Source organism: Pholis gunnellus (genome assembly GCF_910591455.1).
Source record: "Pholis gunnellus genome assembly, chromosome: 17".
Taxonomy (NCBI): domain Eukaryota; kingdom Metazoa; phylum Chordata; class Actinopteri; order Perciformes; family Pholidae; genus Pholis; species Pholis gunnellus.
This window is the reverse complement of record NC_136544.1, coordinates 11,436,389-11,454,211: the sequence shown is the minus strand read 5'-3', so window position 1 is coordinate 11,454,211 and position 17,823 is coordinate 11,436,389. Positions and strand designations below refer to the sequence as shown.

At 41.1% G+C, this 17,823-nt stretch overlaps 3 protein-coding genes across 4 annotated transcripts; 2 read left to right on the top strand and 1 right to left on the bottom strand.

The window, feature by feature from the left end:
* Positions 1 to 566: 566 nt before the first annotated feature.
* LOC306709230 (5-hydroxytryptamine receptor 3A-like) lies at positions 567 to 4,099 on the bottom strand (the record flags this gene model as incomplete). The annotated part of the gene is made up of 9 exons (XM_079177297.1): positions 567 to 928; positions 1,036 to 1,194; positions 1,291 to 1,501; positions 2,473 to 2,588; positions 3,014 to 3,183; positions 3,279 to 3,385; positions 3,468 to 3,512; positions 3,816 to 3,955; positions 4,036 to 4,099. 9 exons carry the CDS (start codon positions 4,097 to 4,099, stop codon positions 672 to 674), a joined length of 1,269 nt encoding a protein of 422 aa, XP_079033423.1. The 3' UTR covers positions 567 to 671.
* A 1,726-nt stretch (positions 4,100 to 5,825) lies between these two features.
* Positions 5,826 to 9,524, top strand: LOC306709538 (inward rectifier potassium channel 16-like). 2 transcript variants are annotated; one of them, XM_079177719.1, is made up of 2 exons: positions 5,826 to 5,931; positions 8,215 to 9,524. In XM_079177719.1, exon 2 carries the CDS (start codon positions 8,237 to 8,239, stop codon positions 9,377 to 9,379), a length of 1,143 nt encoding a protein of 380 aa, XP_079033845.1. In that variant the 5' UTR covers positions 5,826 to 5,931; positions 8,215 to 8,236; the 3' UTR covers positions 9,380 to 9,524. The 2 variants fall into 2 exon arrangements, with proteins under 2 accessions (XP_079033845.1, XP_079033846.1); XM_079177720.1 differs by lacking the exon at positions 5,826 to 5,931 and adding an exon at positions 6,828 to 6,839.
* A 1,488-nt stretch (positions 9,525 to 11,012) lies between these two features.
* On the top strand, positions 11,013 to 15,593 carry LOC306708892 (inward rectifier potassium channel 2-like). Its single transcript, XM_079176852.1, has 2 exons — positions 11,013 to 11,153; positions 13,358 to 15,593. The coding sequence occupies exon 2, from the start codon at positions 13,613 to 13,615 to the stop codon at positions 14,927 to 14,929; it is 1,317 nt and encodes a 438-aa protein (XP_079032978.1). The 5' UTR covers positions 11,013 to 11,153; positions 13,358 to 13,612; the 3' UTR covers positions 14,930 to 15,593.
* Positions 15,594 to 17,823: the final 2,230 nt, after the last annotated feature.

Here is a 17,823-nt window from a genome sequence, read left to right as displayed (position 1 = left end):
TCTACCAGAGGCCACGCAGCTTCATCCGTCTTTTCCTTACATTTAATATATATTTAGCAATTCTATAGACCTACTATAATATAAGCAGAGGGTGTTATTAAATATCGTAAAATCGAAATGAATAAAATCGCATGTTGAGGGCTGAAGGAACATGGTTTTGTCATGTGTCCACATGTTCCAGTTTTAAATTGAATATATATATGTGAAAGAATAGATAAAATCTGTTTGATGCTTCATATAATATAGAAATCTCATTCATTACCATTAATCAATCAATTGATTTATGTATTTTGTAATTCAAACACATTGGAAAGGGATGTTTTTCTTCCCTTAATGCGCAAAACAAATCAAACTGAAACCGTAACACAAAAACCACGATACATGCCGAATCGCAAGCTTGTTGAACCGTTGCACCACTAACACTTCCATAACTCACGTGACTCAAAATAATATCAGGAGTGAAGGATTAATTCATTTATTTATTTGTTTGATTTTCAGAAATATGCCCACACACGTCTTTATCAGACATCTACTGATTAACTACGAGTACAAATGAGAACCACAGTATTTGACATAATATGAAGGATGCGAGGTTAAATACGTGTAATAAATGTGTGCTGAGATTAGCGTGTTGAAATCTGAACAGCTCGGTTTAGCTGTTTTTATAGTGATTAGTACCAGAAATCAAAATGGTCAACTGAGCATTCATATTTTACCATCACACAACTCATGGCAATAAAGTATACACTGCCAAAACTCGAGTAGAGCCAGAAAATTGTCATGTCCACTTTGTTGGCAAAAATCTGATATCTGTTACTTTCCAGTGTCTTGGCATCCAGAGCTTCCAGGAAGTTGACCACCTTTCTGAGCAATTGACCCTCGTCTTCTGAGCCATTCAGCTGAATGGCACTAATGTCAGCTTTGGCTTCTGTAGGGAATGAAGCAGAATGAATCAGAACAGGTCATACAAGTTGTCGTTTTGCAGGGTAGACTCAACACATGCAGTCGTTTGTGTAACGGTCGAGTCTTCCTCACCCTCATCCTCCTTCAGGTCCTTGTTCCCCGTGTTTTCCGAGACTGGCCCTTTGCAGCAGAAGCTGGAAAGGAGGCTGCCGTCTGTGGACAACCGTGTCAGCAGCATGGACAACAACATGCTCACCACCAAGAGGATCAGACAAACACAGAAGTGGATTCCTGCGGCACAGACGAGACGTTTAGTGACTCAAACTGCGATGCCGTTCACGTATTTGGTTTGTGAATGTGTTTGTGAGTGCGTGCGAGCTGACTGACGGATGATGGGGCTGCACTGGCCGTCTCCAGGGAGCTGATCGTTGAGGATGATGAGGAACATGGTGAAGCTGAGCACCAGCGTGACCTTAAAACAGTTGCGTTCACCGCCTCCCAGCGGCAGAGCGAAGCTGACCATGTCGGCTATGATGATCAGTATACTGGGCAGCAGTAGCGTTATGAAGGGGTTGGTATATTTAATGCTCAAATCAACCTGAGGAGTATGGCAGACAGAGTTTCATGGTACAATGTAGAAACTGCTTTTTACTGTTTTTAGAACTCCTGGCTTAAATACAAGTATGTGATTCGGGAAAATGGTGAATGTCTCAAGCATATTTTTCTCAATTAATAAATTAGTAGTTTTTTCTCACAACATGTCCATTATAAATTCTCACAGATGTTCAAATTACTTCATTTGTCCTGCCAACAGTCTAAAACTCAAGTATATTACACTGCCTGGCCAAAAAAAAAGTCGCCACCTGGATTTAACGAAGCAAATAGGTACGAGCCTCCTATTGGATAATTTGAGATGTTGAATAAAGAAGAATGTGAACCACACTGCCTTAACATCTGGAGTAAACTAATCAGGAATTTCTGTCCTGGCCCCACAATGGTGGAATGAACTCCCCACTGACGCCAGGACAGCAGAGTCGCTGCCCATCTTTCATCAGGATGAAAACTCACCTCTTCATCAATCATCAATACAAGATCTTGGTGAGAAATTAATGCAACACTGGATGGAAATAAATCTTGTGACATTGCAGAAGCTTATCGAAACAATGCCACAGCGAATGCGTGCCGTAATCAAAGCTAAAGGCGGTCCAACGAAATATTAGAGTGTGTGACCTTTTTTTTTTTTGGTGGCGACTTTTTTTTTGGCCAGGCAGTGTGTGTCTACTATCACAGCTGACAAAGGAAAGCAACACGTCCTCACATCTGAGAAGCTGGAATCAGGGAAAGTTTGATGACTATTGATGTCGAAATACTTGCAGATTAACTTTTGATTTATTGATTACTAGTTTAGTTCCAACCCAAGCTAGATATGTCACAATCAAACAGGTCAATTGCTGTTTTGTTTTTGTAAAGTTAAATACCGTTAGGTTAATAATACCACTATTGCAAGAATTTGGTGAATCATTACCTATTTAAAGTATAAATGACTATTGTACATGCTCACAAACTTACCATGATGTAATTGCGGTCATGTCTTATTTGTTTGAGGGTCACATTCTCAGTTGTCCAATCTCCATGGGACCCATCAACCATAATTATTTTACCGAATACCAGATCTGTACCACATCCTGAAAGAAATGGCTTCTTTAATTAAAAGAGCACTCCACTGACAGAGCATTGACAGACTCATGACGGCAGTTTAAATCATCTTTTACATCCAAACATGTTTGTTCAGAGATGATTCTGGTGTGTTAAGATAGCAGCAACTAATGTAGCCTCATTTGACACTACACAAGACTTTATTATGGCAATGCCCTAACAATTGGAATATCATCTAAAAAGCATTACAAAAAAGATAACCAAACCTTAAGATAACCAAAACACCACAACCATTCATGACCAAAAGAAAATGAATCAATATCTTCTTAAGAATGAACACAGATGTGTACAATTATGAAATGAAGCCAGTTAACACATTGTGACTTAACACCCAATCTGCTCTAAAACCTTGATAAAATACTGTATATCTGTATTAGTGAATTGCTGAGCTCACCTTTTTCGGACCAGCTTTGGATCGCAACAGGACAATTATCACTAGCGAAGGGATAGTTGAACAGGTTGACTTCACAGTTCACCTCTGCGTTTATGATCACAGTGTGCTCCACTGTGCCGTTACTGTGCACCAGCAGATCACGGGACTTGGGAGTCATGGTTGTTTTTATTCTACACAGGTGAGACACAACAGATGTGTGAGATGAATATCAAGAAGTCCATGAATTGAATTTGCGATGATAGTTGGTTTACGTTATGTAACTTACCCATTTGTGACAACGAGTTCTGGGGTCCAGACTTTATCCACAGGCAGGGTCAATTTATCAAATTGGTAAACTGACCTGTTCCATCCCAACTCAGGATCTGTCCACACCTGTGGTTTCAAATCAAAATTATTGTGACTGAAACATACTCTCTGTTTCTTTTTGTCCATTTGTTAGAATCTAGGAGCTTACAAGTACGGCTTGCAGACGACTTATTATGTGGAGAGTCTTCGTCTCCTGTTAATAAAAAGACAACAAATGTGGTTATGCAGAGTGTCAACTCTGTTGGATTGCTGGTGGAAAGGAATCGGTCATTGTCTCAGAATTTTGCTCAGATGACCATTTTGTCTTCCTGCATGTATTTATTACCTGATCAAAAGAAATTCTCAAAACTTCTTCAACATGTTGACATTAACAAGACGTAGGAATAATGACAACAATAATTGTAATTTTAGAGATTTGTTCTTATCAAATTATGAGAGATCTAAAAGGAGAAACACATAGGAATTCTCAGTAGAAAATGTATGAAACGATACTTACAACGGACAGAGTCTGGTACTCAATGAGCGGCACGAAAACCGTGTGGGTGCAGTTGTCATTTTGTGGCTGAGATAGATATTCTTTCTTAATCAATATTTCAGCCAGACATCGGCGCTTTGTGCAGCTGGCATGTCCACCACCTGAAATTAGAGATCAAATATTTGTTAAATACTTCTTCCATTCCACTAACATTGTTTTGTGAAATATATATTACACTTACCTACTGTTAGTAAAGTCAGTAAGAAGACTGCCTTCACCAAGCTGTGGGTAAGGGATCTCAACATTTCTGGCTATTAGACTTTTTGCGTGTGGTTGATAACTGCAGATTGACTTACAGCTGTGTTCCATCCCTTCAGGTTTCAGCCTAATATTGCACTTGAATAGGCCCGACTGTGACGTTTAACCACATGTTTACGAGCCTAAATAGACACCGCACAAGACAATAGGGAGAATACCATGCCTGTCAAGCGCATCCCTCAGTGATGCTGTGTAAACAGTCAGAACACAAGTGCAATAATCTCACTGACTGTTTACCTGCCAGCACACACTGATAATTGGCATTATAGCTTGTCATGCTATTCTGTATTATAATGGGACTGTGGCTTGAGTCACCGGAGGCCGCCAACAATGGAGACCTGAGTTAATATGAATGTCTCCCAGTCATGGATGCAGGACAGCTATAAACCATACATTTGTTTTGACAGCTGGATGGCATATTCAGGTTTTTGTCTGTTTTTTTTTTAATTTATTTGTTTTGACAATAAGGCCCACACGCTCATTACATTGTATAGAAGTAATTAGAACTTCCATTCATGTTAGATTGCACTGTCATCATATTTATTTTGTATAAGTGTTACATGATGGGGTTGTCATCTGCAATTATATTGATTTAACATATCTATAAAACAGATGGGTGACATTTGCTCAAGTGTTATTATAAGTTCTAAATTCATTCGTAGTAGTTTGTAGTCTTACATTTTTCAGCTGTATTTGTGTGTGTAGTTCATTCCTTTTTACAACCTTGACCTGTTTGAGTGATTATCAATTTTTTTTAAATTGTATCAGTGCCTGTGTCATGTTTTGTGTCTTTTGTGTTGATGGCAGCTTCATACTTTGTTAAAAGATTTATAGCTTATACGTTTGTGTTGGAAAGAAATATCATGCATGTGGGGTAAGAGCACACACACACACACACACACACACACACACACACACACACACATACACTGGATCTCTTTAAATGTTGGATGTTGTGCGCCACATGGTGCAGGACACATGCATTAATAAATCACTTTTCTGTCCTGTACTTTCACAGTTTATGGGTATAAACAGTTATGTACTGCAGTAAAGGAAGTCAAACTGTTCTCCTTCTGTTTTCACTCATTCGTTTTATAGTTGAACTATTCTTTCCAGGTTATCTCTCAGAGGAATTTCTCTTATCTGTCTTCACACACCATCTTAAACAACCAACACGTGATGAATGAGGCAGGATTCACAGTGTCGTGTTCTATTTCTAAAAACACAACAAGGTAGGTTTGATGTTGTTGACCTCTTTGTGACAGCTGTAGGTGCTCTTATGACTGCAATAAAAGTGGTTTAAAAGTTAAGTGTGTCCTTGCGGCTCAATTGTGATAGCTCTTGTCTTATCACAACCAAATTGAGGACAACTGAGACAAAGACACCGTCTCCACCGTATGGAGCAAAGGTTAACTTTCTGTCTAATGAATCATGGAAATCCAAAGAGAAATTACTCAAATATACATAACTGCAACATGATCTATATACTATCAATATTTCTCTGCCTTTATCGTTTTGTGGCAGACCGTTTAAATTACGCAATTTCTATTTCCTCATCCAGAAGCAAACAGAGGGCATTTGGTGGTTTGTTAGGGACCTTTTAAAATATTCCATAGGTCATAAATTCTTCCAGATTGTCCAATAGGGTTCAGAGGGAAGGGATCGCTGCGATATCAGAACAAAATGGGACTTTGCTTGAGGACCAGGCCGGCCCCCAACACTCTGAGGTTACTTCCACTGTGGCAACACATCGTTTAATGCTCGGCAGAACTGATGGGCTTATGAGACACCAAACAAAACTCCAATTTCTACTTTGAAAGTAAGTTGAATATTTAAACATAATATGTTTTTTTTTCTTAGGATTTATTTAAAGTAATAAATGACAATTCTGACATAAATAAAGATTTTCAAGTGTCTATGTAGAGGAGAAAACCAAATGAACTCTCATGGAGGTAAACATTGTGGTAAAAAGATTTTACTAGACTAATTGAAAATAATTACAAATGTATTGGAGTAGGTACAAAACTCCACAGAATAATACTCTATTAACAGGGTCGAGCCAGTAGGAAGGAAAATAATTAACCACAAGTTGCAATAATTAAACATTAACTCATTGACAAAAAATATAACAGCAAGTATTAAGTATTGTCATGACACAATGATACATCATTGAATACACTATAGCATGGAAACAAGTGACTATCTTACTTTTTAAATATCTCAGCTTGATATGTTTGTGAATTCTTGTTAACTATGTGGAAACATCAACATGTTTGAGTACATCAACTGTAGTTATTGGAATTTGTATGAGCATCGCCCTCATATAGCCAAACAAAATATAGCACAAAACAATTCCTGGACATACAGTGAGAGGTATAAAATAAATGTGCAAGAAAACATCCAGTAAATCTGCAGGAATCATACATTTATTAGTCCAACACAGCCTGCAGAGTCAGAGTCAGTAGCTCACAGCGTACTCACATAGTGTCTTACACTGTCTATAGAAACAGAATAATATTGGAACCACTATCCACTGTACCATAACAACATTAGCTACTCTTAGTAATTGTGTAATGCAAAGGAGGGTGTGCAGGTGGGCCCCAGTGACCCTTTTCTTTGACCCGATTGTCCTGTAAGCTGTTCTCGTCCTCCTCCGTGGACTCAGTGGTCGCTGTGTGGAAATTAACTGTGTGAAAGCTGTGAGACTTATGAAGACTTCAACGACTTGTGAGTGCATGTTGACTTGGTAACTTGCTGTTTTTCCGTGCATTTTCCTCTATTTTCCTCCTATTGAGGCATTAACAGTCAATGCAAGAGGTCACACTTTCTATGGCAACATTTTTTGAGTGCTAATAACAACAAGTATACAGCGCTATAAGCATATTATAAGGCATTATAAGTTTAAGTAGACATGGTTGTCATAGAAAGTGTTACAGATAAATGTGTAATTGAATTGTGTCTCCTTTTTTTTTTTATCCAAAACTTTTATTTGCAGTTTTGCTCCTGCATGAAGGTGACTATTTTTACAATCTTTGAATTTTTCAGTCCGAGTGTTTTTGTTAACAGGAACCCATTTAAAACTACAGTTAAATTGTATTTGGATCTGACTGACAGGAACACCGTGTTTTAATGACTTAGCACTGTTGCAAGTTTTAGATGTGAGAAGCCATTTATAAACCGAGATAAACATCAGCTACATGTTCTCAGCTGACTCAATTAAGCAATAAAACTCTGGATAAAAGTCTGATAGACTTCTTGCTAGGAAGGACATGGCTTAAAAAAAACCCATATTGATCAGTGAATGAGTCAACTCAGCATTGTGTGCTCAAACATAACCTTGATAGTGAGCCTTTCATCAGTGACAACTCAAAGTCAGATTACTGTAAGTACAGTATAACAAAGTGTTAACAGTGTCCTGACTTTGGTGTATTTGATTTGATACTGAAAAGAAGGTGGTTAAAGTTTGACATTTGAGGAAACATTTGGAGGTGAAAGCTGTTAGAGGTGGTTGGAGGATAATAATTTACCCTCATGAGGACCAAAATAGAGGCCGAGGTTTTATATAATTAACCGACATACTTTCTTAGGACTTGTGGATAAACGTCCGATTATATAAACTTGGGCAGTTTTGTCACACCTTCATGACCGGTAGCGGTCACAGATGCGCACCAAGGGTTCCAGTCTGTCAATATGACGGACAGCCTTCAGACCTTTCCATCATTGTTATCATGGAAAATATTCGCAACATGTTGTATTGACATTGTATATTACAATGCTCAGTTTATGGTGTGTTAGCACAACGGATTTGTACAGTGTCCAGACTGTACTAGAACTTGTGGTAAATAATCAACCAGTGGGAAACATTTTTCACACCCAGAGCTGGGCACTGCACAAGTCATTTGCTGCTGATAGCCCGAGGCACGGAGTGACCTCGGCTGCTTGCTCAAACATGAAGGAGTCAGCTCAACAAACAAGCCTGAGAGCCTTTTACATTTCAGTCACTTGTGTAATGAGTAAAATACTGTCACTCCTGTCCAAGCCAAGACAACTGTCATCCTTACATGCCTAACATACCTTCTATTGCATGCTTGTCTTTGTACAGGAAAGTGAAAGGCAGCCCCAGCATGGAGAGGGGTGAGCAGGTCGTCATTGATACCTACTACACTACAATCCACACAATGGGCTGTAAAAATGAGGGCAGGCGGCTGCGCTACATGCAGAAAGATGGCAGGTTCCCTGTGGTTTTCCAGAAGGCCCCTGGAGACTGGAGCCCGTACCTGATGGACATCTTCACTACTCTAGTGGAGATCCGCTGGAGGGTGATGTTCCTCGTCTTTTTCCTCTCCTACATTCTCTCTTGGCTCTTTTTCGGTGTCTGTTTTTGGCTCATTGCATATGTGCACGGGGACGTTAGCGATGTCAATAACGCACCCTGCGTGGACAACGTGCGTGGCTTTACCGGAGCCTTCATGTTCTCAATGGAGACCCAGGCGACTATTGGCTATGGCTTCAGGGGGATGACCGAGAACTGTATTGTAGCCATTATTGTGGTGACAGTTCAAGATGTGTTTAGCTGCCTCCTTGACACCATCATCATTGGTATTGTTGTTGCTAAAATGGCATGTGCACGTAAAAGAGCTCAGACGGTTGGCTTCAGCAGATGTGCAGTGGTCAACCTGCGAGACGGCAATCTCTGTCTGTCATGGCGACTTGGGGACTTCAGGGGAAATCACATCCTGGAGGGTGTCGCCAGGGCCATGCTCGTCCGCTATGTGAAACAGCCACAGGGGTCTATTGTGATGTCATACCAGGACCTGCACATCCAGAACAGAGACGTCGTCCTCCCCACACCGGCCACCATTATCCACAAGGTGGAGCCTGGCAGTCCCCTCTACAGCCTGGGCCCCGACGACCTGCTGGGGGACAACTTTGAGCTGGTGGTGTCTTTCACCTACACCGGCGACTCTACAGGTATGCTCCACCAGACTCGAACCTCATACACACCAGCAGACATCCGCTGGGGCCAGTGCTTTCAGGAAATGTTGAAACTGGGCAAGAGGCACTACAAGGTGGACTATGCTCTGTTCAATGTGACCACGAGTGTGCCGGTGCCCCTGCTCAGTGCAGAGGAGTTTCACAGGAGAGGATGTCCGGTAGAGGGCAGTCAGTCCCGCGGTCCTCGCTTTGCATCAAGCAAGAGAATCAGACACACTCGCCCGGTGAACCCTGACATCGCTGAGGAAGTGTTGCAGCAAACCCATTTGTAGAGTAGTAAGGTGCACTTGTGATGGACACTTTGATAAGATGTACTCTTGTAAATATATTTATATGTGACATACAATACATTGTTCATAACCTGTTTTCATTCTTTAGATGAATAAAATGCATTGCTACAAATGTTAGACAAATAAAGCTGTCCTTGTGTAGCTCACCCAACTAATTCCAGGTTTGTCACAGGATTAACTTTGAATACCTCTTTAAATGTAACATCTGATGATCCCTTTGAATGGGAGGTTTACTAAAATATAAACTTAGGACGTGTTTGGCCATATAAAACTCTGCCTAGGTGCAAGAGGGGCCAAGTTCGCTTATTGTTTAGCTTTACTGTTATTGCAAGTATAAAACTCACATGCATTTATGGCACGACACTATAAGCCTTATTTTACAACATGTATCGCAATACTACCAAACACGCAGCCAACATCAAATCACAATGATTGAATGCAATAACAAATGTTTTTATATATCAGTTTGTGGTACTGACAAACAACTCACATTGTCTGTACTCACTGTTCCTTGGAACTCAGTAAACTGTCCGGCGGTGGAACCGGCCTGAGGCTCTATCTATGTGTGCAAAGCGCAGGTTCCTGGCCATGCAGTTGCGCGCCCTCTGCACCTCTGCTGCAGCATCGGGTGTGACATCATCTGACACACGCTACCAAGAGATAGACGGCTCATTTTCACATTGTAATCTTTTGTACAATGATTTAAAGCTTCTGTCTCTTAACTTTGATGAGCAACAGTAGCTTAACAGATTGTACGGAATTTACAACTCGCACGTAATGACTGTCTCGTTAGTCCCACCCCCTCACAGAACACAGTCGGCCAATATACCCATCTCTGATTGGCCAATAACAAATTGACACCTGGACGCTTATTGCACACAGAAGAAAAAGGAGCTGAGAGGTTCAAGTGCTACTCAAATTAAACATTTCAAATTCTAACCAAAAGGTACACCATAGAAATGGAAAAGTTATTACAAACCAGCGATAACGTAAAATATACTGTATATGTGTAAATGGAGAGTATATCAAAGAAATACGTATGAAAACAGAATGATCAGGGTTATAATAGGCTATTCATTATAGAATTCCTCAATTACATAATTTGATGCCAGCGCTTGTGTGTTTATCCTCTTTGCAGTTCTACACTGCCACCTTGTGATCATTGGGTGCAAAATCAAACCAGAAGTGGTGGCTATTTTGGAAAGTCACAGATTTCCCACTCACAGTAGAGGCGTAGCCTACTCCGCACCAATCTGTGCTTCTACTATTTAACAGAGAAGGACAAAAACAATATTGCCTATAATAGTTTGACTAATTTCATATATCACATGCAGTTTTGTAGATTCTCTGGAGATACGTTGCACTCATATTGATTCATATTTCCTGTTACAACGTCATGTTTTCATCGTCCCTTTGAGATAAGGGGGGTTTGACTCTCCTCGTCGTCCACTCTGACGGATGACGTATCTTCCATCTGGGCGCAGACCCTCAAACAGGCGCTGCAGCTTTCTATTGGCCGTCGCAGCCACAGGGGCGGGGATAAGCACACGTGCTTTTAAAGTCTGTCTTTGCAACGACAAACATCTTCTTCAGTATTGCTGGAGAGGGTTATGGCAGAAATTGCAGCGACAGACGGGAAGCTAAGTGAATATAACAAAAGAGAAGCAAAAATTAAAGTGCAGCAGTGGGCATATCTGGCGCATATGGGAGTTATTACAACAAGAAGACGACAGGCTTGCACCGCAAGAACCAACAGGTAGGTGTAATAAGCGGGAAAATGTATTAGGAGTGTGATGTGCAATAAGAACTAGAGCTACACTGCAATTACTGATCAGTGTCCCTGTATAAATGCGAAAACATGTACTGTGATTACAAATTGGTGAAATACCTGTGAAATGCTGATTATTATTTTTATTATACTTATATATATATGACATATATCTACTAATATATATATGATGTAGACTGATGATCTGTAATGTAAACTAAACTATGTAGCTCATGATACCTGCATGAACTGAATTTTATAATAATGATCCTGTAGAGTAAAAATTATAATTTTTTAGTTATCTTTTTTTTTTCTTGAATATATTATGATCATAACCTCTAAATATACAGTTATTTCAAAATGATTGGTGTTGCAGAAGCTTATAACAAAACAGTCTGTCTGCTGAATGATTCGCCATATTGATTGGTGTTATAAAAAGGAGAGCAGCTTTATGTAACCAGTTTCCATCTGCCTCAGCTGTTGGCTCTAATTGAGAACACATGCAAAACAAACAATCGCAGGTTGTGCAGCCTCTGGAAGCCTTGGTCTGGCACCATGTACCCACCTGCAGTAATATGTGATATAGGGAGCAGATAAGCTCAGCGACAAAGATCCCAGTAGCAATGAAAGTAAGAGAGAGGAAGCTTTAATGACCTCATAGCGCATGAACACAGAAGTTAGAGATTTAATTCGCACAAGGGGTCACCTGTGTCAAACATGTATGCACCGTTTACTGCAGGCTGCTTTAGAAAAATCACTCAAATGCCCTCCCTCTGTTGGACGTTTTGCTCTTTACTTCAGTGATATAGTCCTAATGTGCAATCTAGGCTTTTGTGCAGTCTGATGTTTGTCTTGTTTTGGTGCCACAATTGAATAAAAAATACTTAAACAAAAAGTTGACTGAATGGCCAGCTTGCTCATTAAGTAAACCACAAATATAAGTATTTTGTTAAAAGCAAATAACAGTATGTTAAGTAGCAATTTAAATCACTGAGTCCACTGAACATATTTGGCATCATTTGAGCTATAAATGAATGGAGCCCCATATTCCCAATTGTGTGCGTGACAGATTGTTATTTCTTCTCGCCCCAGCAGTGACATCATTAGTTGAGAAAAACAAAGATGACGCAGGGGATTTAGGACCCTGTCCTGCATATCTAATCGCAAATGACTTTCGATCACTTTCAGAAGAGTTTAATGCACACAAAATTAGATGACGGATTAAAAAAAAAGACTTATTTTAACAGAAAGTTATCTTTTCTGACATCTGTGCTGTGAAGACCAAAACTAAATAAAAATAAAAATGTCCCTTTAGACTTCATGGATATTTTCACTTGGACACAATTGACCCTTAGATGTTTCAAAAGTGGAGGTAGGGAGTTATGTTGGCACTAGCAGAGCATGTCTGGCTGACCATGGCCTTTCGTAGCCTGTGGTGTTGCATTTTAATGGACCTCTCATGCCACACACACCAAGTCAATAGCTTTTCTAATTTAGCTGCCCTTGTTGCTCTATTACATATGATGCAAGGTTACTGTGGGTTTCAGAGAAAGATACCCATCCTCTCTGAAATGCGGCAAGGTTCATTAAATCGTGTTCCATGATGTAGTGGTGAAAACTGTAGTTGTGAATTTGTTTTTGCCATGCTTATGCACACGTGTTATTGAAACTGCGCACTTGATAACTGACATTAAATATAATTAATGTAATAATTAGTGTACATGCTGTATGTTTTTAAATGCATGCAACATGCAATATTGCTTTCACACTTCTGTGTAGAGACAGAGACACATCTGCACACAGCTGCTACTTGTATCTTTCTTCCAGTGGCTGCCTGGATTAACATGAACTTGATCCGTAATTTGACTCAGCTCCCCATGGACTGACCTGCCTAATTAATACTTATATTAAGCAGGGTAAACATCCTTTCCTACTTTGTCAGCAATCTAAGAGCTTGATTAATCATTTTAATCTACTAATAATGCACGTACAATGCATTCCCTGTGTTTTCTGACTGCACTGCGTACCCTGTTTGTATATTGTCTGTGTATGCAAGAACAGCGCTGCTAACTTTGCGTGTACGCTGCATTATTTAGACTGCAGGTAACCACACACACAAATATACAGATCTTTGCTCTGGTTCCTGCTAATTACTTTAAAACTGTTTTTCTCTCTATCTGTAATTTCCACAGCCCATTTCACTGATGAGGTCCAAAGCAGCCGTCAGATAGGAGTGACCTGCCCTCACCAAAGGTGCACAGCACGCCTGCAGAAGCACGGGCCCGCTTCTCCACTGTTCCTGTCCTTTGCAGGATCTAGTCCTGTTGCCAACATTTTCTGCTTGAGTTTGTCCCCAAGATTCTTCAAAACTGTTTCTCCTGCGCTTCTACCAAAAACTTAGACTGTTTTCAAAAGCAGAACCGGCCCAGCCCTCCCAGGCGGAAGTAATGGGGAGTGTGCGAAGCCACCGTTACAGCATTGTGTCCTCGGAGGAAGATGGCATGAAGCTGGCCACTATTGCCGTCCCAAACGGTTACGGGAACGGCAATGTCAACAAGGTGCACACGGTGCGCAAACATCAGAGCCGCTTTGTCAGGAAGGATGGCCACTGCAATGTGCAGTTTATCAACATGAGCGAGAAAGGCCAGCGGTACCTGGCCGATATCTTCACCACCTGCGTGGACGTCCGCTGGCGCTGGATGCTGCTCATATTCTGCCTTTCTTTCCTGCTGTCATGGTTGTTTTTTGGCTTTGTCTTCTGGGTAGTGGCGCTCTGTTACGGGGACTTAAACAATGAGACTCAGATGTGCGTTTCCAACGTGGACAGCTTCACCGCTGCCTTCTTGTTCTCAGTGGAGACCCAAACCACTATTGGCTATGGTTACCGCTATGTGACGGAGGAGTGCCCCATTGCTGTCTTCGTGGTCGTCTTCCAAAGCATTGTGGGCTGCATCATTGACGCTTTCATCATCGGTGCTGTCATGGCCAAGATGGCCAAGCCCAAAAAGAGAAATGAGACCCTGGTGTTCAGCCATTACGCTACAGTGGCCATGAGGGACGGTAAACTTTGCCTGATGTGGCGCGTGGGGAACCTCAGGAAGAGTCACCTGGTGGAGGCCCACGTCCGGGCCCAGCTACTCAAGTCCCGCACCACCGCCGAGGGAGAGTTTATTCCTCTGGATCAGATGGACATTGACGTGGGCTTCGATAGTGGAATTGACAGAATCTTTCTGGTGTCTCCAATCACCATTGTGCATGAGATTGACGAGGACAGCCCTTTCTATGAGATGAGCAAACAGGAGTTGGAGACGTCAGAGTTTGAGATCGTAGTGATTCTGGAGGGCATGGTGGAGGCGACAGCCATGACCACTCAGTGTCGGAGCTCCTACGTGGCCAGCGAGATCCTCTGGGGCTACCGCTTCGAGCCAGTGCTCTTTGAAGAAAAGAACTACTACAAAGTGGACTACTCTCGCTTTGAAAACACGTATGAGGTTCCCAGCACACCCGACTGCAGTGCCAGGGAACTAGCCGAGAGGAAGTCCAACGCCTCCACCTCGAGGAACTCCTTTTGCTACGAGAACGAGGTGGCTCTCGAAAAAGTTGAGATGGAGGAGGAGTTTGATGTGGAAGAAAACAGGGAGATGAGGGGTGTTGAGGTCTGTGCACTCGAGCACACAAACACAGATGTGGTTTCAGACTCTGAATGCAATCTGGACTCTTTGCCTTTGGAATCAAGGCCTTTGACAGCAGAATCAGAAATATGACTGCAGTTATAAAGAAGAGAGAGAAAAAACTACCACAGGGTATGTTAAAGCTAATGAATTTGGTCCCGATGGCTGTTCTTTATAATGCATGACAGTTTGTAAAAGGCCTGTGATTTGAGTGTGAAGTTCTCTTTGCAGAAGCTTACGCACAAGACACCATGGGAATCCACACACGTTATATGTTATGGTGAAAGTGGTGATAAATGAACTGGTTGCATGCAGCTAGATGGTTAATATGGGTAAGAGGCCTCTTGGTTATAATGCATCTTTTTTTAGTGTGTGGCCTAAACGTCACATACATTTATGTCTGGCTAAAATAATAAAATATAGATTTAAAAATAAAAGGATTTTAATATAAAACTTTGAAATTTACTTTCAAATGTCAACCCAAATGGACTAATTTCTATTCATTTTTAAATCCAGGAATCTTGTTTTAAAGTCTACTAAAACATTTAAAGCGTCAAATCACCTGCACAAAGGTTGCTGTTAGTTAATGAGCTGGTCTCTTAGCAAAGTATATTGACGGTCCTCTTCAGTGTGGTGGTCTTGGTGTTGCTCTCATGGCGTGACGCAGGAAAGGGATGCCTCACACAGATTACGAGCTAAAGCACACTATGCTCCTCGGCCCATCATCTTGTCCAAGTATAGCATCTCTTGCAACGTGTGCCTTAACAAGAAAGTCTCAGTCCTGGTGTAGGCACTCTGAGCACACACTGCAATAGATGTCACAGGAAGAAGAGGTATTAAGAGGTGATTCACTGTGCAGTATACTGCCACTTCTTGCAGGTCTTCGTTTTCTTATGTGCAATACAGGTCAGTGGTAGAACGTGACAGTGAGCTCAACCCTGAGCCAAGGTTATGAATGTTGATAAGTGCTGCTAAGTTACATATTCTATGATTAGAGGGAAATCTGAGGAGCCAAAATGTATTATTTGTCTTTTAAAGTATCCATTTTGAGGATTGCAGATGCAGCCTATATTGTTATTTCTAGATGTAGACGAGCATGATTCTGTCAATGTGTTTTCCAAAGCTTTTATGTACTTTTTCTTCCTCTTCAGAAAATGTTCTCCACATAACAGCCGAGACTGTTTTATTAACTTAAAGCCAAATGTGTACATATATATATATATATAACAGACAACAACCGGCACTCATCTGTTAGTTGATGTTGATTTGAAACCAGACTTTATCCTCATCTAACGATGGTTAGCTGTTGAAACATTGAATAAGCCGAGTGCTCTCGGCGTGGCGGACATGCAGAATTTGGACACATGGTAGCCATGATTAACCCTCGTACGTAACCACTGGGGGTCTTGTGCAGTTATTTGTTATTTCTGAACGGACCCTTTCTTTTTATAGATCAAGTCTGCTGATTAACAGTTCAGTCACAATGTAGAACACTTGACTTCAGTCTTACACAAGAAAGACCTTTAATGTTTCTTTACTGTTATTGTGACACACTCACGCTTAGATCAGTGGAAGCAGAACACTGCACTGCTAAGGAAATTAGAATTAAAACATTTCATCTGTTCTCACACTGACACTTCTCCTGTCTTGGGTCTTTGTTTTTCTACAAGGGTCTTCCTGCCTTCCTGCACAAACCAGTGACTGTACAGTTTTTTAAAAAACATCTTTTGTAAATTATTATGCAAATACTGTGTATTGATATTGCAGTTGTTGAAAACAGTTTAGGTCCTTTTTTCAATAAAAATGGAAAAAATAAATAAAAAAAATCTTGAAGTTGATGCATTGATTGTAAACAAACAATATCCGTTTCAGCGAATGACCCGAAATGTGTGACATCTGGAAGCCCGCTCTACTGTTTTAGCTGTGCTCCTCTAATTTGGAGCTGCGGCCCAAATTCCAGGATGCTAGCTGTCAGAGCTCACACCATCATTTACTATAATTCACCAAACTGACTCACTCCATGTCTGTGAAAGCCCACAGGGACCCCATGCTATATCTGTCGGTTCCGCTGGAAGTAATTTTCAGTGACAGCGATGGAAAGAGCGCCTCGTTCTCTTCTCCCAATCTCTTTCAGCAAACTGTGCAAAAGAAGTGTATTCTGAGCTACTGAGTATCTTGAGGAAAGGTGACAATGTCTAGAATTAGCAGTAGTGTACCGTTGAAATTCGGATACATCAATCCAAATATATATGATGTAATAATGCTCACTTTGTCATTGGTTTTTTTAAAGGAAAGATACATTACTGCACCAGGATGCAGCCAGCATTGTGTGACTGAACACCTGTGCCTCTAATCCAGCATAAATATGCACAAAATACAGTAGATGTGATCAATATGGTTCTATCAGAGGTGAACGTGGGTCTGCAGTATGACACATGTGTCAGCAAATTTAGTTCGTTTCCGTCCACAGCTGCATTCTGCCAGCATGAGACGTAGTCGAGGGATCTATTGATCAGACACGTCCGCAGTGAGGCAGTGAGCCGATTTGATTTGGTTCTACATAGGAAGTGGGTGCTGCCTCGGGGCATTTTCCACATTATTCAATGAGACCGCCACAAAGCTCCAGCTTGGAGTGAAAATGAGGACTCTACCTTTTCTGTTTAGAGAAGAAATGTATATTAATTAGTATCTCATTGCCTTAAATGTTTTTCCGCAGTGATTTTTGCTACATGACAAATGTGTATCTTTTAGTTCCAGCTTCCTTTCAAAAATACCCTCTGGACTTCAGCATTGTGCACCTAAATGCCTGGAACCTCTGAAATGACGTTCAGCTAAAGGCGATTGTGGCTGCCCAGTTCGTGCCGGGTGAACTGTTTGAAAGAAATTGACAGCCAGCATTGGCCAGAGAGCTCCTGTCAATGATGCTGATGACGTCTCTCTGGCGAATTCCCCTGAACCAGCTTATTAACAACAGGCCGGTCCGCTTG

Bases quoted from the DNA above. Each gene is read 5' to 3' on its own strand.
- LOC306709538 (XM_079177719.1), top strand. From the start codon at position 8,237: ATGGAGAGGGGTGAGCAGGTCGTCATTGATACCTACTACACTACAATC.
- LOC306708892 (XM_079176852.1), top strand. From the start codon at position 13,613: ATGGGGAGTGTGCGAAGCCACCGTTACAGCATTGTGTCCTCGGAGGAA.